This window comes from Alligator mississippiensis, chromosome 1 (assembly GCF_030867095.1).
Source record: "Alligator mississippiensis isolate rAllMis1 chromosome 1, rAllMis1, whole genome shotgun sequence".
Taxonomy (NCBI): Eukaryota; Metazoa; Chordata; order Crocodylia; family Alligatoridae; genus Alligator; species Alligator mississippiensis.
Window position 1 is genome coordinate 93,473,741 of NC_081824.1, and position 26,437 is coordinate 93,500,177.

The following is a 26,437-nucleotide window of genomic DNA, read 5'->3' on the forward strand; positions in this document are numbered from 1 at the left end:
ACCTCATTATTACATTTATATGCCTGTCAACCATCTTGTGTGCCATTGGAAACATAATGGAGAGGTTTTTATTGTTATTTTTATATTCACTTGGTTATAAAAAAGAAAATATATTAGAGAAAAAATACATAAAGTAAAAGATATTACTAGGCATAAATTCTAGACAGATGAGCCACATGGGTTCTTTTTCATCTGAAAATGTTATATTGCTATATGACCAGAATAAAGTTTTGTACTGAAAGGAAGGAGAACATATTTATTCAGGTGCTGAATAAAGGAGTGAGTTAATTATAGAATACAAATCTTTATCAAGGCCTAAAATTATCTGAGGATTTGACAGTGCAAAACTGTTGGGTTTGAATATTTGTTGTGTGGTGAGATGTTAGCCACTCATTAAGCAAGATTGTATTTGGAGTTCATAAATTGCTTACTTCCCCTTCTACCTTTAAGTTTTCCCATTTTTAGCTATGTTCCCAGTTCTCAAAATGATTTACTGTATAAATCTCAAATACTAATTAGTCCAAGGGTGAGCTTCACTTCCCCTTCCTAATTACTAGGGTTTGATGCAGAGAATTATGCAAAAAACAGCAAATATAGAATCTACTCTTAACCTGCTGGCTGATGCTGAGGCTGAAAAACAGACCTTCTGCAGCTGCTATATACTCCTGTTACAGATTCACAGAAGTTTAGGGCTAGAAGAGACCTTTTGAAATCATTGGGTCCAGCCCTGCTGCTCTAGGCAGGAAAGACTGGTGGGGACAAATAACCCCAGCAAAGTGTGCATCCAGTCTCCTTTTGAAGATCTCCAGGGTAGGTGCCTGCACCATCAAGGTTCCCTCCAAGCTGCGTGTGTGCGTGGCTATGCACAATTTAATACCATGCCACGCACTAACTTATTAATGCTGCGCACCCTTGCAGCGTGGCAAGGCGAGGCGGGGGCTGGGAGCTGGTGCAGGCTCTGCCAGCGGCAGGGAACTGCTCTGCTCCCCAGCCCCAAGGCCATGTGCCTCCTCACTCCCAGAGGTGAGGTGGGGGCTGAGGGCTACCGCTGGGAAACTGCTCTACTACCCAGACCCAAGGCCATGTGCCTCCTCACTCCTGAAGGCAAGGTGGGTGCAGGAGCTGGGGCTGGCATGGGCTCTGCCGGCTCAGGGGAACTACTCCGCTCCCCAGCCCCGAGTCCGTGTGCCTCCTTGCTCCTGGAGCAGGGACACATGTGGATCTTTGCTTCCCCAGATCTCAGATTAAATGCTGCAGGCAACAGCAGCTCGAGCCCTGACATTTCACTCCTCTTCAGACAGCATGTTGCTCTCCCAGCAACAGTGTTTACACAGACTAATGCACCACAGTCGGATTCACTTTGGTTACCTGCAGCAGGGAAAAGTGTGTGGGGCAGAGCAGGATGGTGCAGAATCTGCATCAGAGGAAAAGGAGCAGGCGCAAGGAATCATTCCTAACCATGATGTAGTTTGGGGGTGCTGGTTACAGCTGCATTGCTCTAAGGACATAGGCAGACAAGGTGCTTTGGGTAAATTATATCACATTTACCCAAAGCACTTTGTCTAACCATGACATAAGATTTCTGCATCATGAATGGGGAGTCCCCATTACCGGCTCCGGGGAACTGCTCTGCTCCCCAGCCCCCAGTCTTGTGTTTGGAGGATTATTGCAAAATCCATTGCATGTGGACTCATTACATGAGGAATCTAGTCTATTAGGCTTAGTGTAGTCCAGATCCAGGCTTAGCGAAAGGGGAAGGTGGGACCAAAGCGGCATGCTCACAGACCCAAGTGGTGCGCTTACAGATCGCTCCACCTTAGAGGGAACATTGTGCACCACCCCCGCTGGAGGTCTATTTCAGAGTCTGGTCACATGAACCATAAAGAAGTTTTTCCTTATATCTGGTCTGAAACCTCCTTCTAAGAATAGCAACTGCTAAGTTTCTGTGCCTCTTCTATAGGAGTTTGGAACTGATACAGCTGTATAAGTATAGTTCTAGTCAGTCCCTTGTCCCCACAAATAGTCCCCAACAGCTCTTCCAAACCAGAACTGTTATGGACCCCCATTTTGCAGTGCCCTTTAGGAAATGTAGAAGTTTTTTTGCACAGCCTTTCACAGTCAAGCATTTGGAGAGGTGCCTGGTGTACAAGGCATTGCAAGGACATTAATGAGACCTTCATTCTGTATAAAGAAATAATTTCTATTATTTGAGGAAGATTTTCCTTAGTGTGACCTTCCACTGCTATACCAGAGTTGTTGCAGGCATGAAGGAGTGCTGGATAAGCCCCAGAAATGTTTTTCCAGCTGTTGACTTTGTGACCTTCTTTCATTTTATTTCCTGAGTGTTCAAAGTCAACAATTTTTGTCATGTTTTCAGGCCACTTAAAATGCTCCTCATTTTTGATATTTTGAAAGGCCGCAGTAGCAGCAGTTTGAGGTGATAGGTTCATGCCATCTTTATGAGGAAACAACTGTCTCCTTGTGGTGCAGAGGACTTAGAAATCATAAATGAAAATCACTGGTTTTAGAAAACTGGACCAAATAGTTAAAAAACTAGCAGTTGCAACTGTTGTTCCTTAGTTTTTATTTGTATTACATTTTGATAAAGAAAAACCTGATGAGTTACAAAAGGCAGGTCTAAGCTGCTCAGTTATGGTCCCAGGCAGCACTGTACAAAGATGGAACAGGCCTGCTTCCATGCAAGTACCTTCCTGAACTGGAAGAAGTGTATTCTACTTAGTGTGACCCATGATGCATACCAACAACTTCTGCCTCCCAGGAGAACTGTGTATATGTCACATCTCAGTGGATATATCTACATGTGCAATTAATTGCAGAAAATTCAGGCTCATTAAAGTGCTCCCCAGCACACGTCTACGTGTGCACCCCAGTCAGGAGCAAATTGAGCCTGACGGGAGCAGTTCAGTCCAGGGCTGCTCCTGCCCTGCTCTGCCTCCCTGCAGCATCCAAGGGGAGCTTCAAGCTCCCTTGGGTGCCAGCCCTGGGTTGGTAGGGGCCATGGGGGCTTTGCCTCAGTTCCAGAGGGTGGGGAGGAGTTGTCCTGGCTCAGTGGGCAGCTCCATCCCTTCTGCGGGGGGATTGGGTTGGCCTCAAGCAGGGGAGTGTTGGGGTGGCCCCCTGCTGTCTAGGCTGACCAGGAACAATAAGCTCCCAGTCAGTGTCTACATGCGTGGTATGGCACATTAGTTAACGCACAATTTTTCTAAATTGCAGTGCATTAGACTAATATACTGCACATTAATTGCTGTGCATGTTAAGACAGTGAAGTTTTACTGTGGATTAAAGTGTTTCTTGTAGATGCACCCAGTATGGCATAGACACCCACAAAGAAAAGTCTTTTGACTCAGTCATTGAAATTTATGGCAAAATTGTGGTTATCTTGTGGCCATGTGGAGTAAGTAGCAGACATTAGTGTTAACTTTTCAAAAGTGCTGGATGACTTTAGCTTTCATAGTGACTTAGGCTCCTGAGTGTTGTGTTATAGCATAATCTTGATCTATGCTATAACACAACTTAGGTTCCAGCAGCAAAACTATGAGCCCATCCATACTTAGAGTCTTGCCAAGTCATAACCTTACTTGCCCAGTGGTAGAGCACCACCAGTTTCCCAATGGGAAGAAAGGGCTCCTCTGTCATAGGGTAGCCAGCAGAAAGCTTATGTTCATATCCCTGCCCCTTCTGCCAGCTGTCATGGTCTCTTCAACAGCTGTGTGTTCACAGGGTGCAGTTTGTTAAGAGCTGTGCAGAGCTGCCAGAAGCCATGAGAACAGTGTGCAAGGAAGATGGCAGAAGTAGCCCAAGGGTAGGCAATACCTGAATCATGTGAATGGAAGTTAGGCTTCTAAGTCATTTAGGCATCTGGGAAAATGTTACTCTTAATCCATCATAAACACTACTACCACCATTTGCACAGTGTGACTCTGCTTCTCTCTGTATTCTTTATTGTTATTGTTGTTTAGATTTATATTCTGCTTTATCCCTAAAGGCTCAGAGTGGCTTTTTGTCTCTTTAGTCTTAGATCATACTTGACATACACATTTAATTTTAGCACTGAATAGTCTAATTGACTTTAGTAAAACTGACAGGACACAATTAACCATGTGTGCAAAGTGTTTTTTGGGGAGAGGGACTAAAACTGAAATATCTTTCGATGTGTTTGTAAAGTATGAGCAGAACTGGGCCCCAATTCTGATTGGGGTCTCTGGGAATATGCACAGTAGTCATCCTCCTAGGAAATGGCTGAGGAACATTGGGAAGGAAATGTATAGGTGATGCTTCCCTTTGCTGTTTATTTGGATGTTCCTGTTCAATAAGTTTACAGGAAAACAGATGAGAATCTAAGGTCAGATGCTCCACTAATGTAAATTGCCACAACCCAGTTGCTTTTCAGAACAGCTGAAGATCAGGCCCATGCTGTTTTTAATTTACTGCATCTTCTTGTTTTTTAGCATTCCCGGCACAAAGGAGGGAAGCTAAAACCTACCTACGCAGTGAGCAAACCACGTCTGAAAACTTTTTTTGCAAAAAGTTGTTTATAAGCAGCTTGCCCCAGGTGGTGACAGTAGAGGGGCAAAGGAGAATGACATCGATTACATCCACCCTGCCAAACTTGTCTCACAGCATCACTTGCATGATCATCTTAGGCTCTTCCAGTCCAGGAGACAGACTTTCACAATCATTCCAGCACTAGGTCACTCTGCCTGCCAAATTGTCTGTCCTGTTGACAGCACTTAGACCTCTACTCCCCCTCCAGTCATCTCCCCTTCTGCAGCATGTTCATTTTATTTGGGATTTATTTAATTGATAGAATGATATCCTTAGCCAGCACTGAAACAGCAGTAAGGATGATCCCTGTAATCAACGCTTATTCAGTACAAGTGTAAAAAAACCCACAGTAAGGAGTTTAAGGCTTAAATGCCATTGCTTTGCATTCTATAATATTTTAGACTGTCAGATTTGTGGGGTGAAGAAGAGCTTCTCCCCAGAAATACACTTTATTCAAATTCTACTTCACACTACATTCATTTCCCCATAAGTTTTGCCCACTGTATTGTTGGCTTCACCAAGGTTTTAAAATCCAAAGTTTTTACAAAGCCTCAGCCTGGATTTAAAAATTGAAGCTCAGCTGTTTATAAACAAAACCAAATATGCAGTGATTGTGATGAAATAAGAACCAACCTAGAATTCCACTGGGCATTAGCATAACTTACATCCATTGCTCTTGATTGGAAACATTAAAATAAAACCCCCCAAAACAAAGAAACACAAGGGTTTTGAATAGACCATGTTTTAAATATCACAGATGACAACTGCAATCATTCAAAAGTAAAATCAATTTATCATTAGCCATTAATTACCAAATAGCTCTATTTTTTCCTTATGCTTCATGTAGCTTAGACTTTTGCATAATTAGGATGAAAAATGAAGGCAGAGTGGGTCTTGCATTTAAATGACCATATTCTCCCCTTCAGAAAATGTGAGAAAATGTAAAGAGAAGGGAAAGAAATTAGTAGGGTCACATCCCCAACAACAAGAGGGAGCCATGAAGAAAGCAAGCATAAAAGTAAGCAAGAAAGAAACTTGCATTCTGCTTTAAAATGTGTGGCTAGACAGGCAGACATTAAAATTTCACAGGACAGATTTAAATTACAGGTTGATGCAGTGATCTTCCTTCTAAATTCTCTTTTTGCAAAATTACCAACACTATGTTTTCATTCACACCTAGAGCTCCTATATATGTGCAGGGAGCTGGCTCCAACATGCTGCAAATCCAGTGCGTCAGAGCAGACTTGATTAATCAAGGATTATTTTGTTTATTTCGGAGCTTGATTAATCAAGCCTGACTTGATTATTCAAGTCTGCTGGAGCTCCGAAATAAACACGCTCCAGCAGACTTTGGCATCATGTGTATTAGCGTCCCCATGCTTGTTCGATGAGCTTTAGTTCAAAGTGCCCCACCACCATTTTTCAGTATGGGGGATGCTGATACACCTGACACTTGGGCGCTTTTAATTAAAACCATTCACTAATTAAAGTGCCCCCCTCCCCCCTGTGCCTCTAGGAGCACGTGTAAAAATGCCCCCAGTGTAGCTATAAACTGTATTATAATCACATTCATAAACTGTGCTAGCATCTGCCTTTGGGTTACTTTGTAGCAGAGTTTATAGCTGGTTATTTTAAAAAATAATCCCTGACCACAATGGACAGGGAAAGCCTGTTACAATCTCTTGCAATAACCCTTTTGGAAAATAGTTATCATGTATGAAAAGCTATTCTAAACAATTGCTTTTGAACATGCCTGTTGCTAGCATTGTTCAATCCCTGGTATTGACAGGGCTTTAGGCTGCTTCTCACTACAATTACAACTGAGTCAGAAGGCTCAGTTACAACCATGTTGAAACCAGGTTCTGCAACCTGGTTATAATTGTAGTGTACACATGGCCTTAGTTACACTATGGGAGTTATTGGGTTACATGCCAGCACTGAGCAGATATGCCACTTATTCTGATTCTTATAATAATTCATATGTGACTGAGTAGGTAACATTCGCACGTAGGAAAAAATATCAAATGAAATAGCATTACAGAAGGCAAATACTTTTCGAGACATCATTTATGCTTTATCACAAATACTTGCAACTACCTCATCGTATTACACAAATTAACAACATAGCTAACATAAATCGACATAGGTCCTTGGACATTGAAAATGTACACAGGCATAGAGGTTCCTGTCTGGTTCCTACTGAAGATGTCCACACTTACTCACACATATAGTGGGGAAACCTTGCACTGCCCTTGGAGAGGCTGCCAGTACATAGGAGAGCTGAAATTCCAGCACTTTTGGTATGTATATATATATATATAGAGCTCACTTTTCAGAATAAATGCATTCACTGAAAAAGAGTAAGACAGTTAAAACAAATAAAAACCCCAGATTTGTACTAACTCCCTTAATCTGTATGCCAGTATCTCTGGGTCAGCAATATCATTTCTTCTTCCTCTCCTCTGCCTCACCCAGTCCAGCATTTCTGAGTGGAGCTTGGAGATGGCCATGATTCCTTCACATGCTCTATTTCTTACACAATATGTCTGGATGAAGCTATGCAAATAGCAGTTGACAAATATGAAAGTGCCCTAGCTCATACTGTTTAATATTAATTTTTCATCTGAGTCAGAAAATGTGAAAAGGGAATTCTGCCTCCCTGGGATGATCTTAATGTCAAACAAATTGCTGCTTGTTTGTGTACCAATGGTTAAACAGCATCTTTCCAAGGCAGCTTGAAGCTTGCGGCTCTGATGGCAGAATCCTCCAGAGAGGGAATGGGAAGGTGGAGAACAAAATACAGAATTATTATTAAAAGAGGCCAGAAAAAGAGAAAAAGTGAGACGTGGTCTGTACAACCCAGAGGAAACAGCATGTGGAATACAGTTATTAGGGTCAAGTTTCTTTTCCAGTAAGCATTTAATTATTTATATACATAAGAAAATGGGAAACTTGGGAGAGACTCACTCTAGAACATCCAGCAGTCCAGCAGTTAGAGCAATCACAGAGGAAGTAGGAGACAAGATTATAAATCCCCTCTGCCAAAAAAAAAAAAGCTCTTCCACCTCCTGGCTGAGTACTGTTACCACTTGGCTTTTGGCTATAACAGGGGTGCTCAACCCCTAGCCCATGGGCCAGATCCAGCAGTCAAGGGCTCTCCAGGTTTGAAAATTTGGCGGTGGGGGAGTGGTGGCAGTGTTAATTGTTGCTTCCTAGTTGCCAAATTTCCAGGCCAATGGGGAGTCCTGTGGCTTGGATAGCATGGTCCTGCAGAATAGATTAATCGCACAGAGCAGTACAGGTGTGCCAGGCCAGGTGAGGGCAGCTCAGGGTCCAATCAGGGCATGCAGGACTGACTCGGGGTGGTGGAGACCCTATCTGGGTGGGATCAGTGAGGACCTGATCCGAGAGCACAGGGCCCAATGGAGGCATCCTGGGGCCCAATCCTGGTGCCTAGGGCTAGGCAGTAATGGTGCAGACCCTGATCAAGGTGTGCAGGGCCAGGTGCAGCCAGTGCGGGCCGGATCAGGGCACGTAGGGCCAAGTAAGGGTGGCACAAGCCCAATCCAGGCATGCAAGGCTATGCAGATGCAACACGGCCCTGACTGGTGTGTGGGATCCAGTCCAGCCCATGGACTGGCCCTGTGCCCCACCATGAGCCCAAAAGATTGAGCATTATTGGACTGTAACAGAGGATGCATTTCCAGAGAAATTTGGTCTCCATTGTTTTATGGTCTGATTCAGTAGGTGCTCTGAAAGGACTCTCAGGCTGCCAACTCCCTTTAGTCCTCCGGGAAAGACTAGTAGAGGAATGGCTAGGTTGAAAACACTGCTGAGGCGTCATTGTGAATGAGGTCGCTGACCGCCAGCACTTTTGCATATGGCCACCAGCAGACATGGGTATCAAGGGGATAGGAAAACACCTTTAGGACTAGAAAGCAGCAAAGTAATGTTTTTCAGCATCTTTTGGCACCTAAATCTTAGATTTGGATGCCTTAAGTAGCAGATATATAGATTTAGTCTCCAGAAGTTGCTTCTGTTTTGGACTTTCCCTCCATCACAAGCCTCAAGGAGAAATATAAGGGAGCCTTTGTGCCAAAAATTTCTATCTTTCCTCTCCTCCAAAACCAATTTTAGTCAGTAGATACCTCTATAAAAGCAATGGTGTTTCCAATGATTCTGTTCTATCTGGGGGTTGGAGACCTCTTAGGTGCTGATTATGGAGAGCAGCTCAGACACCCCTCACATACAAAATAGGACTTCCTCCCCACAAACATCCCACAGCTTACATTGTTTTCTTTTTAACTGTGCATGGCAATTTCTTTGCAATTGCTTCACTATTTCTGAGTACACTGGTCTATTTTTTTGTCCATCAGAGGAGACCAGTTTGGGTTCCAGTTGGTCTACTGTGAAGGTATCATCCACAGTCTTCCAGGGCTTACACAGCCCTGAAGTCCGCTGGTTGGGGCCTTTTGTGGTCTCTGGCACTCTCTGCCTAAATTCCATGGCAAGACTTCTCCATGTCTGTGGCTGGTTGAAAGTTGGTTCTGCAGTGGAGTGCATATTCTCTATGTACAGGAAAGTAAGGAGGATGATTGAACTATATGTAGCAGTATTAATCTTGGCCCATTTGAATATTTTGTAGAAACCCCTGTACTTGAATATGTCTCTGTTCATTTCAAGCCATTTACTAATTTCTGTGTTGTTGTAGTATTGGCAGGCTTTAAAAAACTTTTTCCCCTGCTGAAAAATGTCAGACTCCATCTTGGCTGTAGGGGGGGAGAGAGAAAGAGAGTGCCCATACATGTGTGTGTATGCAGGGATGGTGGCTTTACCTCCCTTTCTTCCAGCACCTGGAAGAGGGAGAGAGGATCTGTCTCCTGTGACACGTTCTAGGGTTGTGTTGCAGGCAGCACTGGCAGAGATTGAAAGGAAGGGTTTGGACCTTGATTGAGTTTAAGGAAAGACGACCATGGGTCAAAATGGGAGGGAATGGGACTGGGCCAGGTGGGATTTAGGAAGTCTGCAGGGTACACACATAAATTGGTGCAGCACTTGGCAGACTCGGTTTCCAGGATGATTATTGAGCAACTTAATGAGAGGGGACAAATTGGTGTGTCAAGGTCTGTTGCTGCTGCCTGAAACCCAACTGCCTGGGAAGGTATTTCTTGTAGGTCAAAAAGAAAACTGACTTAGCTTACAGCTTGTTTAGAGAAAACATCTAGAACATCCTACTGGGGTTGATGGGGGCAAGGAGGGAGTAGTAGGGGGGCAAGTAGGGAGCACAACATGGAGTCAAGCTGGGATGAAACTAGCAGGCACAAGTTCCGTGTCTGGGTAGAGATGTGTGGGGCAGTCTGCCCAAAGCCTGTCCAGCAGGCAGTTCTGTGGCTTTGGACTTGCAAAGCCTGTAGGTGAGAATTGCTGCTGAAGCAGGCTCTAAATATTACTGTTAGTGATTGCTTAAATTGCAGTTGCTCTCTAGAGGCTCTGACCACAGATAGCGGCTCATTGCGCTAGGCACTCTCTATACACATAGAACATGAAGACAGTTCTTGCCCCAAGGGACTTACAATTTCTGAGTGAAATCCTCCCTTGAAATCCCTTGGCGGGGGGGGGGGGGGGGGGGAGGTTTCCGGGGTCTGATTCTGAGGGTCTGATTCAGTCCTTATTTAGGCGAACTCCCACCGGAGTTAACACTAGGGAAGGGGGGTTTTTTAACTCCGTGCCTGCTTCTGGAGACGCAGAAAGGAGGATAATCTTTGCCCTACTGGCCCTTTTCTTTTCTCCTGCTAAACTCTACAAAGGGGGAGTTGTGGGTCCAAAAATTCTGTGACATTGCTGGATAGGTGTGGAGATGCTTTTTATTGTGGCTGTGTTGTCTGAGTGTTGCTAATGCCTGATTTCTCTTAGGCTAAAGCAAATTTCTCAGCAGGCAGATATTTTAGCAAATGTGTTCCTTAATGAAATAGTGTCTGATACTAGATTATTGCTCAGAGGTTACTGGTGGGCTACATTAATGGATGAACTTCACTCCAGCATCTGACACCTGATTAAAGTATTAATTATCCCATGCCCAGAGCCATATGCATTTCCTTTTAAGCTTAGCAGAATGTGTACATTGTGCCTGTGTGGGTAACCTCATGGCAAACTTTGGAGTCCACTTTGGATGTTTCTATCAAAATAAAGGCTCAGCTGAATAGCTTTCTTTTTGTACTGGAGAAATACAAGACGGGAAGCGTTATAGGATCCCACAGTCTGGGCTTTTTTGGTGTTCCCGTATCAAAAACGAGTAATATTTCTGCTGATGTAGTGTCTTCTGAGTGATCTAGTGGTGTAGATTGCCACACATTTCACAGGAAAAAGGATGAATGATATCAAGCCATTGAGCTTATAAGTACTACATTGGCAACCAGCCACTAAAATATAAATACATTAAATGTACTAAAGGAAATGTTCATTCTTTTGTTTAGAATTGGACATGCCCCAGTTAGGTAAATTTAATCTTCCTGAGGGTTGTTATGTTACAACTGAATGGGATATTGTATTTATCTCTCTTCTGATCTTTCTGTCACTCAGGTGTTAAGTTTTCACATTTGTGATATGAAATATTTCACCTGGATCTAGGGATTGATACTGCAAGGTTCTTCAAAGGAAGATGAAGGCAGTTAGAGGGCACTCAGTGCCTTACAAAAGGAGGCTCTTCATTTCCCAAATTTTTATCACACATCCTTTGCTAAGCACAAATTTCTCCATCCCTTTTCATTTGAAATTTGCAGTCAGCAAATGCAACCAGAAAAGGCTGTTTTGTGTAGCTTGGAGTGGGGGCAGGGGAGAAGCCTGAAAGATTATGTGGGTAATCATCTCAGTATTTTCCTCTGAATTCCTTTTGTTAATTTTAGGCACTGATTTTTCTATCATGTAGAGAACCAGGCAGCTCCTTAGAAAATATTCTGGTCTTGCTTCTGATGCTCTTGAGGTCTGTGGCAAAAATCCCATTGATTTCAGTGCAAGCAGAATGTGGACTAAGAGCCTGATCCAAAGTCTATTAATATAAGCAGGAGCCTTTTGCACTCTTCTACAGACATTGGATCAGACCCTAAGAACTTGATCCTGTAGCACTAACTCACATGAATAATCCTTCTGAATCTAAGAGGGCTACTCCTGTGCATAAGCATTACAGAAGCAAATGCTGTCCATAACTGTTACAAAACATTCTGCAGCAATTTAACTTCCCACTTGGTTGTACAGTAAAAGGAAAAGGTAATGCAGTAAAAAAAAGCAGAAGAAAGAAATGGACAAAAAGATTTCCCACTGCTTGTTAAAAAAAACCCTAAATCAACCAACCAACAAATCAACCCCTCCCTCAAAACCTAACAACATACAGACTATCCAGAATGAAAGTCCTTTTTAAAAAAAACATTACATTTGTTGTATATTTCACAGATAGGAAAATGTTATTTTATTGAACTGAATGATATATAGGTTTCACCTAACTATCATAGCTTAAGTAATCAGCATAGGCTCTTAGAAGAAATCTGTAATTACTCTGAGCATGTCATTAGTTAGATGTAAAATGAATGATATTGCTCCATTTTATTACCTCTAGTGATATAGCCATTTGTATCATAAATTCATTGACCTCATCTTAAATGATCAATCCTGTAAGACAGACTTGATTCATTAATTCTTAAGTGACATTTTTTTCTCCTCCAGTAATTTTCTCCCTCATTTGAAAGACTGTTTTTCTACATTTTAACACAGTATGCTAAGGTGCAACATTACCTGTAGATCTCTCTCTCTCTCTCTCTCTCTCTCTCTCTCTCTCTCTCTCACACACACACACACACACACACACACACACACACACACACACACACACACACACACACACACACACACACACACACACACACACACACACACTGAAAGCAACCAGTGGTCGCTGACCTTAATCTACATACTTTAAGATAATGCATAAAATCGATGAGATTATTATTGGATATTTGATCCATTCAGGATAGTCACAGGAATAGAATTATTACATTTAACTTTTGTTCCTTTAATTAAATTTATCTGGTGATAAAATAAACTGAATGAATGGGCTTTGATCAAAAAAGGGAGTGAGGCAGGCAGGCTCAAGAATTTCTTGTGCCTCTATGAATTATTGAAAATATGAGAAATCAGAAGAGAATTTCAAAGCAGGATTTCTAAATATTTTACTGAGGAGAAAATATTTGTTTATCTGTAGATGATGCAGGGTCCCATTTGAAATTTACAAGTGAATGGAGCAATAAAACACTGAAGTATTGCAGTGAATTCTTGAACTGATAACCAATACAATTAAATGATTAGAAAAGAGGCCAGGAGGGTTTTTTATATATTTTTCTTTTAATCTGTTTAACTAAAGCAGTGGTACCCAACTAATCTGGCCCACTGTACACTTTTCAGTGGGTGCTCCCCCACTTACTGAATTGTTGCATGCTAACTCTGAAGGGCTAGAAAGGATGATCTATGAAAAGTCCATCCCTCAGCTCTCTTCTTGCAGCCGTCCACCTGCTTCTGCTCTATTTGCTATGGGTAGAATCTTATTTCACTTTACACATCCAAATAGTTGCTTAAGCATTAACCTTGTTACATAGCTGCCATTCTGGGCACCTATGCACAGGTTGTGATCCTATTGCATGTGCATTTTGGACATATGCATTCATGTGGCTACTGAGCACATGCAAAAGGATCTGCTCTTGTTGGTATGCTGCTCCATACCAGGAATGTAAATCCTGATATTGTGGCCTGGCAAAGAGGAGAAGGGTCCTCCTATGTTTTAGGTCAACAGCTTTGTGGTTAGGGCATGTGCTCAGGAAGCAGGAGACTCACGCTACCTATACATGTGCTCACTGGTATACTAATTAGAACCTGTCAGAGCAGACTCAAGTAATTAAGTCTACTCTGCATTTTAATTAGAATGCTGCAGTGTTCTGCAGCATCATGTGTATTAATCCCCCATGCATTTTAAAATGGCCGTGGGGTGCTTTAACTAAACCTCAACGAATGAGGTTTAAGTAAAGCATCCTGTGGGCATTTTTAAATGCACAGGGGTTTAATACACGTGATGGTAAGCCATTTTAATTACAACAGCTGCCTGGGAACTGCTCTAATTAAAATGGCTCCCCTCAAACACAAGCATAGACAGCTGCAGATTCTAGGCTTCTTGCACTCAGAGGAGGTTTGAACCTGCACTTCTAACTTAGCACAGCGGTCTAACCACCTCTTCACAGGTGAGACATTAGCCTGTCCCTTCCCCAGTCCTCCTCTTGATGCTGGGCCACCACATCTGGTTTTTAATATTGATTGGCTAAAATAGATGAAGACAAGTGAGGAAGTTACTTCATTGGGATTAAGGGTCCAGGCTACAACCCAGGGCTCCTTTCTTTCCAAATATCGCTGAGCCGCACACTCCCTAGCTTGGTCTCTTCATCTTGGCTCTGCTTATCTCCTTCTCTGGCTGCTAGGCTATTACTTATGCTTCTACAGTATAGCTGGAACAGGGTCACAAACTGTGTATACATGCCAACGTTGCCAGTTATGTGGCTGGGTAACTGCCATTTGGGCACATAAAGTGGAATAGGATTCAGCCCTATGAGTTCCCATCCTATTACAGTTTTATAAAGGTTTTGGAGCCCCTTTGCAGCTCAAGGCTTTTATCTTGATGCTCCTGTCATGAGTTTACCAGCCTACTTTTCTGCATTTCTAGGCAGTTTAATTTTTATTTGTCAGCTTCAAACAGTGTGCTGTTTCTAATGTGCAATGAACTGTTTCCCATTGTTTGGCTCAATGCAATAGATATAAAAATGTACTAATGCAGGATGCATAGGTTCTCTAGCTGGTGTGAATCAATGCAGTTGCTTACATTTTACATCTGTTTACACCAGTTAACAATCTGACCCATAAATTTCCACACTTCAGGGGTTGACTTGGTTGGTTTTAGTTTTCAAAGAATCATTTAGTTTGAGATTTTTAAAAGTCTCCCAGACAGGATGTAAAGTTCATGAATGAATTTAAAATGGTATCCATGTGGGTGAATATAATGGGGGAAAGAGAGAGACAGATAATCCAGTGGTGAACAGGGAGCAAGAAACCTGGGGTTGCATTGGTTAAAGAAACAGTGTAACAATGATAAAAGTATATATCTTTACGCTATATAAATGAAAACTCTAAAATGTCACCACTGTTTGTATTAAAGGAAAACTGAGAGTTAAATGAGATGAGTAATCAAATGCCCGACATATGTTGTTTTGAATTGTTTATATGGCCAATAGTTATTAAAATTAATTATCCTTTTAATGCTATCATTTCACAATTATATTCTTTGTCTTTTTTTTTCTAAAAAAGGCATAGCCATCTCATGTCAAGATAATATGGGGCTGCTTGGAAAAGTAGGAGCACATACAATATAAAGCTAAATTCTGACATGGTCCTAGGCTCAACATACTGATTATAGAAAGCACTAAAAATCAACAGAATATTTTGAGAACTAACATAAATGACAAAAATGGGGTTTTTTTTGCGTGTGTGTAAAATTCTGTCAAAAAAGTAAGGCACTGAAAAATCTGACATCTGTTTATCTGTTTATAGCTATGGCAAGATTACTCATATTAATTCTTGTTTAAAATGCCATATGAAGGAAAGGCATTTGTGCAAACAAGAGTCATATTTGAATTGTAGATCATGTCTTCACCATCTGTGAGAGCTGTTGGTGTTGCAAAATTAATGTGTTAATGAAATCACAATAATTTCTCTGAAGTAATGGATTCTGAAGCCTAGAATGACTATTTTTTGAACTTTGGTGTCTAGTGGTTTACAACTGGGAAAACCTTTCACAGCTTAATTAGTTCTGCAGCTTTACTTAAAAAAAATTGGCTATGCCTTCACCACACCAATAGTAGCAAAAAAAGGGCAAAATAAAATTAAAAAAGGATCTGTAATACTAACTTTTTGCTGTAGTATCTGAAAAGTTGCTAAATAAGACATTGCCTGCCAAGAAGTTTTACACAAAGTGACTAGTGAACGAGAGTGGGCAAACAGCTCAGAAAATAATTCCAGCTTGTCGAAACATCACAAATTGGGAATATTTGAACCTCACACAGATTTCATGACTATTTCCAAGTTTCTACTTGGAACACAGAGCAAATGATGAATGGTGTTTTGGCTTTTTGATACCATTTAAAACACTGCACCCTTTCCAACTTATTATCTAACACAGTTAATAATGTTACAGTGTGCTGTAGCTTAGCACAGACAGCTTGCATTCATTTCCAAGGAATTTTCTGAGGTCCTTTTCTCATTGTTTCTTGATCTGGTTTATTATGTATCATCATGTCAAAGAAAATATAAGGGTGTGTGTATACGTCAGTATCTACGATGTAGGCACATATTAGACAAGCACATAGGTATTTTACATACATACACACACACTTTCTCTCCTCAGGGACAGATCCTGAGCTGGTATGAGCTGTCATATTAGAGATATCTAAGAAGTCAACAGAGCTCTGACAGCTGAGGATCTGCCTTTCGGTATGAATATATGTGATATTTGACATATTGTGTAAGATAGAATGTGTGGGCCAGAAAAGCTTGTGAGATTTCACTCATTTATACTTTAGTGTCCAAAAGGCATAACTTTTGCAAAATGCTGCTAATTTTTTTTCCCTATGAGAAAAATAATTCAGATATTTAGAAAGCACTGAAAAATGACTTTTAGAATTACATGATTAAGAGGAGATCACTTTTTCTCACCTGTTTTGATTTTGTTACTGTGTTGTAGGTATGTGACTGGTGTAAGCACATAAGACACACAAAAGAGTATCTGGATTTTGGGGACGGGGAACGAAGGCTTCAGTTCTGCAGTGCAAAATGTCTCAATCAGTACAAAATGGACATTTTCTACAAAGAGACACAGGCCAATCTTCCAGCTGGACTGTGCAGCACATTACATCCTCCAGTTGAAAATAAAGCAGAAGGCACTGGGGTGCAGCTGCTGACTCCAGATTCTTGGAATATACCGCTAGCAGATGCTCGGAGAAAGGCCCCATCCCCAGTGTCTGCAGCTGGCCAAATTCAAGGTCCTGGACCATCAGCGTCTACCACTGCCTCTCCGTCTGACACTGCCAACTGCTCTGTCACTAAAATCCCCACGCCAGTTCCTAAATCTATTTCTATCAATGAGAATCCAAATATTCCACCTGTTTCTGTTCAGCCACCTGCTAGCATTGTGCCTCCAATTGGTGTCCCACCTCGAAGTCCTCCCATGGTGATGACAAACCGCGGGCCAGTTCCTCTGCCCATATTCATGGAACAGCAAATTATGCAGCAAATCCGTCCACCATTTATTCGAGGGCCGCCTCATCATGCTTCAAATCCTAATAGCCCCTTGTCCAATCCAATGATTCCTGGAATTGGTCCGCCACCAGGTGGTCCCAGAAATATGGGTCCCACCTCTAGCCCCATGCACAGGCCAATGCTATCTCCTCATATTCATCCCCCAACTACACCTACCATGCCTGGAAATCCTCCAGGCTTACTACCCCCTCCCCCGCCAGGGGCTCCTTTGCCTAGTCTTCCCTTTCCCCCTGTCAGCATGATGCCAAATGGTCCTATGCCTTTGCCACAGATGATGAACTTTGGGTTGCCATCCCTTGCCCCTCTGGTGCCGCCCCCAACCCTGTTAGTGCCATATCCTGTCATTGTTCCGCTACCCGTACCCATCCCTATTCCCATTCCCATCCCTCACATCAATGATTCCAAGCCCCCCAATGGCTTCTCCAGCAATGGTGAAAACTTCATTCCAAGTACCTCCAGCGATACACCTGGAGCAAAGCCATCAAATAACTCTACGTCCCCTCGAGATTCAAAGCAAGGGCCCTCTAAATCCTCTGACTCATCACCAAGCTGCTCAGGCCAGTCCTTAAATCAAGCTCAACTGCTCCAGGAGCATAATAAAAATGAAGTTGTTGATTTGACTATCAGAGCTAGTAGTCCAGTGAACAGTAAATTTAGTTTTTCCAGTGTGCTACAGGGTCCACAGGATGGTGTGATAGACCTAACTGTGGGCCACAGGTCTAGGCTACACAATGTTATTCACAGGGCTTTACATGCTCAAGTTAAAGTTGAACGTGAACCTAACAGTGTTGTAAATTTGGCTTTTGGTAACTCAGATAAAAGGAACTGCAGCGACTGCAGGGACAATTGCAGCCCAGTTGAAACAAAAACATTACCATGCAGTGACCCAGCTCACTGTGGCCCTGTCTCACTGGCCTCCAGCACTTCAGGATTAGAAACCAGTGGCGCAGCTTGCAATGTCATTGTGAATGGCACGAAGAGCACAGAGGGTTCTAAGAACTCAGAACAGTCTCAAGAGCAGAAAAAGCCTCCACCGCCAGAGGAGTCAGCTGTCAGTGAGTTGGAATCTGTTAAAGAGAACAATTGTGCATCCAATTGCCACCTAGAGGGAGAGGCTGGCAAGAAGATTGGGGAAGAGCCTCTCGCTGGGGGAGACAAGCAAGACCCAAACCTTAACAACCCTGCAGATGAGGACCATGCCTATGCTTTGCGGATGCTACCCAAGACAGGTTGCGTGATCCAGCCTGTGCCAAAACCAGCAGAAAAGACTGCAATAGCGCCATGCATAATCTCAACGCCAATACTCAGCACAGGGCCAGAGGATCTGGAGCCACCATTGAAAAGGAGGTGTCTCCGAATTCGAAATCAGAATAAGTAAAGGTTTGTGTAAACAGTGCTGCCTTCTGTGTGAATAGAATGAATATTAATATTTTGAGTTATGAGTCAAACTCATGTGGATGTGGCCTTTGTAAAGCGAAGATACAGATTCTGTTTTATTAAGGAAAAAAAGAGAAAAATATTGTTATTTATGTTTTTAATGCTGTCTTTGTCTTGAATCACCTCTGTGTCGGTCAGTTCGTCACCCATCAGCAGCTTCGTTAACATTTTGTTCACAGAACATTCCGTTATGGTGCTGGCTGTGATGTTGTTGTGTTGTGCATGTCAAACTAGTGGGTAAATTCTAGGTCTGGGCAGTCAACCCACTTATAAACATGATCCTGCTTGAGTACCAGGAGTTCATGACCTCATGACCATCCAAATTAATTACCATAATTCCCTCTCAGGAGTGTTTAGAGTAGGGGAACCCTTCTGCTTGATGCTAGTTCAAGGCATGGTTGTTCACTGGTTTGGTCCGCTGCAATCATACTACTCTGACCCTGAACTCAGAGCAACATACTTACCGTAAGCAGTCAGTGCTGCATATAAGAGGAGCCTGGGCTTTGTGCAAGACTTCTTTCTTGAACTTTGTTCCATTTTGTCCCCAATCTGTGATTAGGGATTTTACCATCTTATCTCAGGCTAATAGGGTTGTATCAAGGTGGACTTTATATTGTGGAACCCCACTCCCTTACCTCAGGTACCTGCCTCAGTCCATCTCTCTCACTTTGTGAAAACACTTTATAATTTTCCCCCAAAAAATGTGGGTGTGTGGGTGTGTGCGTGCGCATGCATGTAAACACACATATGTAGACATGCATATTCATGTGCGTGTGCACACACACATACAATATAATGGTCCTTAATGTGGGCCTCTGAGCACTATAGCAATGCAAATAATAAATAGTTATATCACCAGCTGGGTCTGGTCTGGAAACAATGCTCCAGAGGCATAAAAGCCCCATTGAAGTCCCCCAACAAAATAGTATTATAATAAAACTGTTTATGTAATATATGTCTATTCTTGCTTCAACCTTGTGAGCAAGAAACAAATGTAATTGCATTTCCTTAGATTCATGAGCTTGGAGAGCTTCTGTAAGAAAAAGGGAGAGGGGTGGGTGTTACAAGAATCTGTTCAGAAATCAAATACTGATGATTTGCCGGATGTGGCTTGGTGACATGCCAAATTTTATTACAATCCATTGAGTATTCCATAACCTCCAGTAAATCATATTCTGTGCTGTCCCTTGCAATGCCACAGTCACTCACAGACGTTCAATACAAATGTTACCTTTAACAACTCAACACCTACCAGCAGTAGATAGCACATATCTGATATCTGAGATACTGCTATTTTCCCCAGTATTAAAAACAGGAGATCACTGCACAATCTTGGATCCTGCAGTGTGGCACATATTGATTTTTAAACAGTTTTCCTGTTATTGCTGCAATACTAGGTTTATCATTCCCATTGACCATGCAAGCTATTTATTTACTTACTTTAATGTCTATTCTTATATAATAGAGACTCTGTTCTTTGCTCCAGGCACACACTGACACATTTAAAAGATTTAGTATGAAAATAAAGCACAGCTGTATCTTTCTTGCACTACTAATTAACATCTATAATAACTCAGCAGCCCAAAATATCATTAAGGTCATTAGGCCAGATTCTATTCCAGCTACTAGACACCTAAGTGGATGCCTACGTGGGATACTATTCCACCCTGCTTAAGTCCTTGAAAGACTGTTGATGCAAGAAGTGCGTGGGTCCTTTTCCTCCTCATTGCTTTTTTGTGACTTAGTTTTAAGGCTAAAGTGATGGTGTATTATACAAGTAGATTCATCAGTGGTTTTTCAGGGACTCGAATAAAGTGGAACAAGTCTACTTATATGCCTAATAGGTGGACAAGAATGTGGCCCAGCAGAATCTTTCAGTGGATCACAGTTAGGCTCTTGTAGCATATCTATCACACCATCTTGCTATAGCAGCCTCAAGAGTTTTGCTGCCAGCATGACTGTACCATGTTCAGAGCCTGAAAGGTTGTTCAGCCTAAACTTCACATACACACCTATGCCTTCCTAGCGGTGGTGCTTTGATCTGTAGGAAATGCACTATTTGACTATATTCCTATTATTTAATATCAGAGCCATCCATAATAGCTGTTGCATTAATTCCATTTATTTCTTCCCTGCTGTCCATGCCTTGTTTGTAACTAATGTCAAAGTGCTTTAACATCTATAAGCTGACAACTCATTCTTCTTATTCAGCCTTCCTCTTACTGGGCATTTCCTTTCTTGTGTTGTGCAATTGCTTTCTGATGTCTGGATCCCTAGGGGGAGCTCAGCGCTCCTGAGAATGGAACACTCTAAGGTCACAGAACTCTGTTTTCATTCATGATTATTTTCCTCATTGACTACTCTAAAAATGTAACTGTGCAGCTGATATGCCCCACTGAAGCTGGACAAACCGGGCTCAGCCAAACCGCATCCTAAAAAGAAAAACTTGTGGCCCTCCCTACCAATTTCCTAGACATTCACAAGTTTAGTATTGAAAACAGCCAGTTTAACTATCTAGCTGAATGATCATTATCCTATTTACAGAGGTGTGTGTTTACATTTAGTATTTGTTTGTCTCCATTTAAGGGTTGTATTTATAACTTAGGTTACTTGTAGGGTTTTAGTTTGCAGTATCTATAGGGTCTGTGCAATAGCACAGAAATGGTTACCCCTGACTTCCTCAAAAAAAGATATGCAAGGCCAGAATCTGTGCATATTCTAAGGGAAATTTTCACTCCAAAATACCCTACAGAAGAAAAACACCATCGCTCCATATTATACCACAGTGAAATGCTGAGAGGGAGGGGGTCAATATTTCTCTAGGGCATATGCAGCTAACTCACACAATACCAGTGTCAATTTCAGATGAGGGTTTTTTGACCCCATGTCAAATCACCCTTTGATAATTAGTGAAAAGGTACCAGCCAATCATAGCTGGAGTGATGCCAATTCTGTGGCACCTTCCCATTGACTCAACTTTCAAGAACCCCCTTCCTGTAAATATGTCAGGGAGGTGATATTCCCTGTGTACCATGGGGATGGGCATGGAGACATCTCAGCGTTGTTATGCACTGTCAACATTTTCCATTCCATTTTATGCATGGTAACTGAGCTTGTTAATGTTGATGTAATCATCTTGAGCTCAGTTCTTCTGTGCCACACTGTAAATCCCTTGCTTTTGAAAGGATGGCAGTGGAGATTGGGAGAAAGTGTAGAAGGGATTAATCATGGCAGCCCAGCTCCCACAGAAGACATGCTGCCTAAGGCCCTGAGAGAACCACCTCCATGACTGCAAGTGGACATTAACTAGCACTACTGGATTTAAAAGGAGTACATCTTGAGCTTTGTTCTGATTGCTCTCTGTGGCTGTGAACAAAAGGGCATGTTGAGCCCCACAAAGTTTCTTTGATGGTCTCCTAACCTCCACCCTTTCCATAAAGTCTTTGGCCCAGCATCCCTGTCCCTGGGTCTGGTAAAGGTGGAGATAAAGCCCTGCTCCCTTGCTATGTGGTAATGAAGAAACTAAGTGTATATAGAGTCACAAATTGATGGATCTTTCAGCTCCCTGAGCAGGAATAAGCTACATAGGCAGTATTTGGCCCATCACTTTTCTTGATTGGGTCCTTGGAGCTGAATTATTACACTGGTCTCACAATCGTATTATCTTGTTAGAATAAACAACCCTGATAGTTCTCTCTCTGCCTGGTTCCCTTAATTGGGAAATCTGAACATATGTGACATAACGTGTAACTTTTCTTGAATTTAGTTTCCTATCAAATTGCATTAATTGAAGGAAATGAGCCAGATACGTCCATGCTAGAGTTCTGGACAAGCAGATAGCATCTAAGGACTAGTAACATAGATACCTTTAAAAAGAAATCAATGCAAGAGTGACCTTTTTGGGCAAGTAGCCAGCCTCTGGATTATTTAATGTACCAATTACTTGATTATTGGAAATGCTAATCAGCAACATAATCCTTGATGTTAAAGTTTAGCCTCTCCATCAGGATGTAGACTGTCAAGTTGGTCTAGCTTGATGCTATTCAAACAAACAGTGAAAAAGTTTCAGAGCCAGCTCCATAGTGCGATAAAGACATGACGCTAGTAAGAAGAATATTTTGTTGGGTGTAATTGTTTCAAGTTTGAACAGAATGAACTTTCTAAAATTAGCAATGTTAGTGTTGGCTGCATGCTCATAGTACATCCAGGCAGAATCATTTTAACCCTACAGTTTCAATATAAATGTTTTTAAGGTGAATATGTTAGAATGATACATTTGCTTTTCATTTACTATTTTCAGTAAGCTGAACTGGAAAATTAAATAGCACATATGACTAACCCATGACTTCTACCTCTGTGTGTGTGTGTGTGTGTGTGTGTGCGTGTGCGTGTGCGCATGCAAATGCATGTATCTAGCTATGCATACATTTGCAGGAGGTGAGGAAGAAACTCCTTACCCCATACACACAGAATATCTCCTTAGTCCTACTGGAAGTGCTAAGAGTAGGCCAGCTCCCATACTATGTCCCTGTGGGGTCAGGATCTGCAGAGGAAATAGTATGTTTGGTTTGGCAGTTGGCTAAAACATATAGTGTTGCCATAATAACATGAGGTGTAGAATGCTCCATTTCAGAGCAGAAGCAATATCCATCCCACTCTGAATCCTTTCACCTCCCTTGGCCCAGCATAAGAAAGTCTTCTCTGGTTGGGAGGCTTGAGATAAGGGGCACAGTCATTAGCATTCCTTCTTTAACCCTCCTCACTGTAGCACTTAAGTATATCTACCCCTATCCTCATTGCATTGGCCAGGGAAGATTTGGCCCTAAATGTATAAATGAAAAAATTAAGTATTTATATATTTATGCAAGTATTTTATGCTAATTTCTTTTGTCTGACCCAGCACTACAGTGATTCTCAGCTAACTTAGGTGGGTATAACTATACTGGAGTAATGCTAATTTAAATTGGTTGAGAGGATGGCCATATATACTTAACACCAGCTCTCAGAATTCCAGAAGTGACTCCCTTACCTGACATCCTTCTTTCCCGCTATTCTGGCAGAGAGTGCTAACACCACAAACAGTGATGCTTATTTGCTTGGAATTGCAGTTTGACCCTTGAGGACTGCCTGACATTAATAGTGATCTTACATTTCAGAATCACCATGGTAGCTACTCAGAGATATTGAATTAAAAAGGGTTTCCCAGAAAAATTATTCTTTAAGTGCCAGAGTGTAAGATGACATGTTTTGTACTCAATTTCAGTTCCCATATCTAAGACCGTCAGGATATGGGTGCTCTAAATTCAGTCTGCATAGTAGGAAGTATCAGACTATGGTCTAGATCCTCAGCTGTTGTAAATCTGTGTAGATCCCTTGAAGTGAAAGGACCTATGTTGATTTACCCCAAATGAGAATAGGGTCCTTTTTCTTTTCTACAGAATGGCTTGCCACAGGCCACACTTTTCAGATGGAAAAGTCAGGTTCTTGAATAAGCTACAATGGGACAGTATTCAGCCCATCACTTTTCAAGCAAAAAATAAACCGATTTTCAGAGACACCAAGCACCTGCAGTTCCTTTCAAGCCAGATAAGAGGCTGGTTCCTCAGGTACTTAAACTGCTACATCAATTTACAGAGGATCTGATTTATAGAGATTTAAGGACTGCTTGTGACCTCCACGTATTTCATGTCTGGGACCACTGATTTGAATGGAGTTGCACCAAAGATTACTTTGGCCCTTATGGATTTAATTGTTATCTGTGATCTTTGTGTGAGAAGGAAGTGATTTGAAACAATACTGGAAAAAATTCTTCATACGTGGCCTGCCCAGATTTCGTCTGGTCCATATATGTACTGCATGATAAATGTGTGCATCATATGAAAAGAAAATGAAAGAAAATCCTTGTATGTTTTAGGAAATAGAAAACCAGTGAAATGCTCTAAGTGTGTTTTCAAAGGACGTCAGTCACGGAAGAGGTAGTCATCATTAGACGAGTTGTAGGATTTAGAGAACTACATTTTAAAACACAAATTCTTAGAAAAATAGAAAAGTCCAGTGCAGTAGAAAGCATACCCCACAGGCCAGGAATTGGGGATCAGATTGAATAGTCTGTGACAAACAAGGCTTTCAGAATTGCCTTAAGATCCTTTTACATCCAAACTGTTGGCTGAGTCTCTCCCTGTCTATTTTAGAACTTCATCCAGCAAAGAATTAAAGCTACACACATGTTTAAGGGACCAGGTTGTGGCATTACTGTTGGGGCATGTGTCATTTGTGGAGGGGTTTTTGATGGTGCGCTATGTTATACTTACATAAAAAGGGTTTGTGCTTGGTAAGAAATCTGTTGGTACAATAAAAGGAGTAGATAAGGTAAAAACAAACATTTTACAGAGGCTCCAAGTATGTAACATTTGCTTCCAAAAATAAAAAGATTATTAAATTACTGGGCTTGATCCTGTAAAGGGCTATGCACCCTTATCTCCCACTGTCTCTAATGAGAACTAAAAGTGCTCAGAATACTGCAGCATTCGTTCCTCCCCACATCACAGAATTAGGCCCTGTCTCTGATTCATTTTGCATGGATTTACTTCTCCAGACATGTTTTTGGTATTTGAAAAGAATGGTATTCCTGTACAACATGTGTCTCAATTTGTAATGATATCCTCCCTGCAGCTGGCTTAGTTTTCCAAGTGTTTCTAAAATGTTACTGTCTTAAATTTGAGCCAACCTACAATAACAAATTATCTAGACGCAAAGAGGCTGAACTGCATTTGTTAAAAGAACACCCCAGCCCCTGCTACGTTTCATCTTCCAATCCCTGTTTTGGAAATGCAGACCATGTAATATAATCAGCCTCTATGGAAGCACACTTTTTTCAAAGTTGTGGAGAGTGGGTGATATAGAATGAAACAACTATCTAGTTCTGATTTCTCTGAAAAGTTCTGCATCCCATCAACGACTTACTGATATTTTAAACCTATATTTAGAGCAATTTTCAGCTATTTATTTGGAGCCCATGTGGTTAAATGTAAAACTTTATAGCAATATGATTTGTTGAATGCTTATGCTTCAAATATTTATAAGTGTTTATGCACCAATTGTGCTGCCATTTTAAGCACTTTATCCAAAAAATGCTTCCCACAGAAATTCTGTAATCCAGTGATGTCTGAACGCTAGTTCAGAGGACAAGGATATATGATGAGGTCAGTGCAGACTTGAATTCTGTACCCAGCTCTCTGAGTTTAGATCAAACACAGATTTGGTACTATACCATAACAGTTTACCTTTACTGAGGTACCAGTTATTTGAGGGGTAAAGATGTCACTACTTCTGGGTTTTTTGCAGAAATATTTTCCTGCATGGGAAAACATGGCAGTATTCACTAGATCCACAGTAGTATAAACAATTACCAATAGGCATGTGAATAAATGAGGGACACTCTAAGATATCTGGCACTGTACCTATGAAATGTTTAGCTACAAGTTAGTAACTCCATATTTTAGATTTTTTTTCTCCTTTCCTGCCCCCCCCCCAGAATCTGCTTGATGTTACAGCCAGCAAATGAAAAGTAACACGTGACAGCATATAACTGTTTCATTGAGGGGTAAGCTCCCATGGGATAAAAGCATGTAGACAGGCAGTTACCTCAGAGCAACTTTCTGGCTATAAATCTCTAGCTTCAGATTCCCTGTAGTTGTTTTGTTTCCCCAAGATCAAAATCATGCCTAGGACATGCAGCCTGAAGTTCTTGACCACCTGGAAATCTTGGTCTATGCGAGTAGACTGGGCTATAGAAAAAACCCTATTGGCTTCAGTGCTGCTGGTTGTATGAGTAAGAGTTAAATCAGTAGAGACTAGCAGTCTATGTTGTGGCTGCTCTGTTTGGATTTTTGTATTTAATATTTTGAGATCCAAAGCATGAGTTTCATAAAAGTCTGTTTTTATATAGTCTGAGGCTGTATAATTGTGTAAACAGAGTGCGGACAGCTAATATCTGTACAGAGGCAGCAAAAAATAAATAAATCAGCTAACTCCT

General features: G+C 41.6%; 1 protein-coding gene across 5 annotated transcripts in view; it reads left to right on the forward strand.

Annotated features, from left to right (window-relative positions):
- SOBP (sine oculis binding protein homolog) overlaps window positions 1-26,437 on the forward strand; it is a 155,272-nt gene that overhangs the window by 123,043 nt on the left and 5,792 nt on the right. For 2 of the 5 annotated variants that reach the window (XM_059732639.1, XM_059732634.1), the window contains one exon: window positions 16,391-18,503. In XM_059732639.1, the coding sequence (XP_059588622.1) occupies window positions 16,391-18,343 (1,953 nt within the window). In that variant the 3' untranslated portion in view covers window positions 18,344-18,503. Of the gene's footprint in view, window positions 1-4,469; window positions 4,512-16,390; window positions 24,845-26,437 lie in introns of those variants that run through there. The other 3 variants (XM_059732637.1, XM_014605855.3, XM_019499891.2) reach the window with 3 other exon arrangements.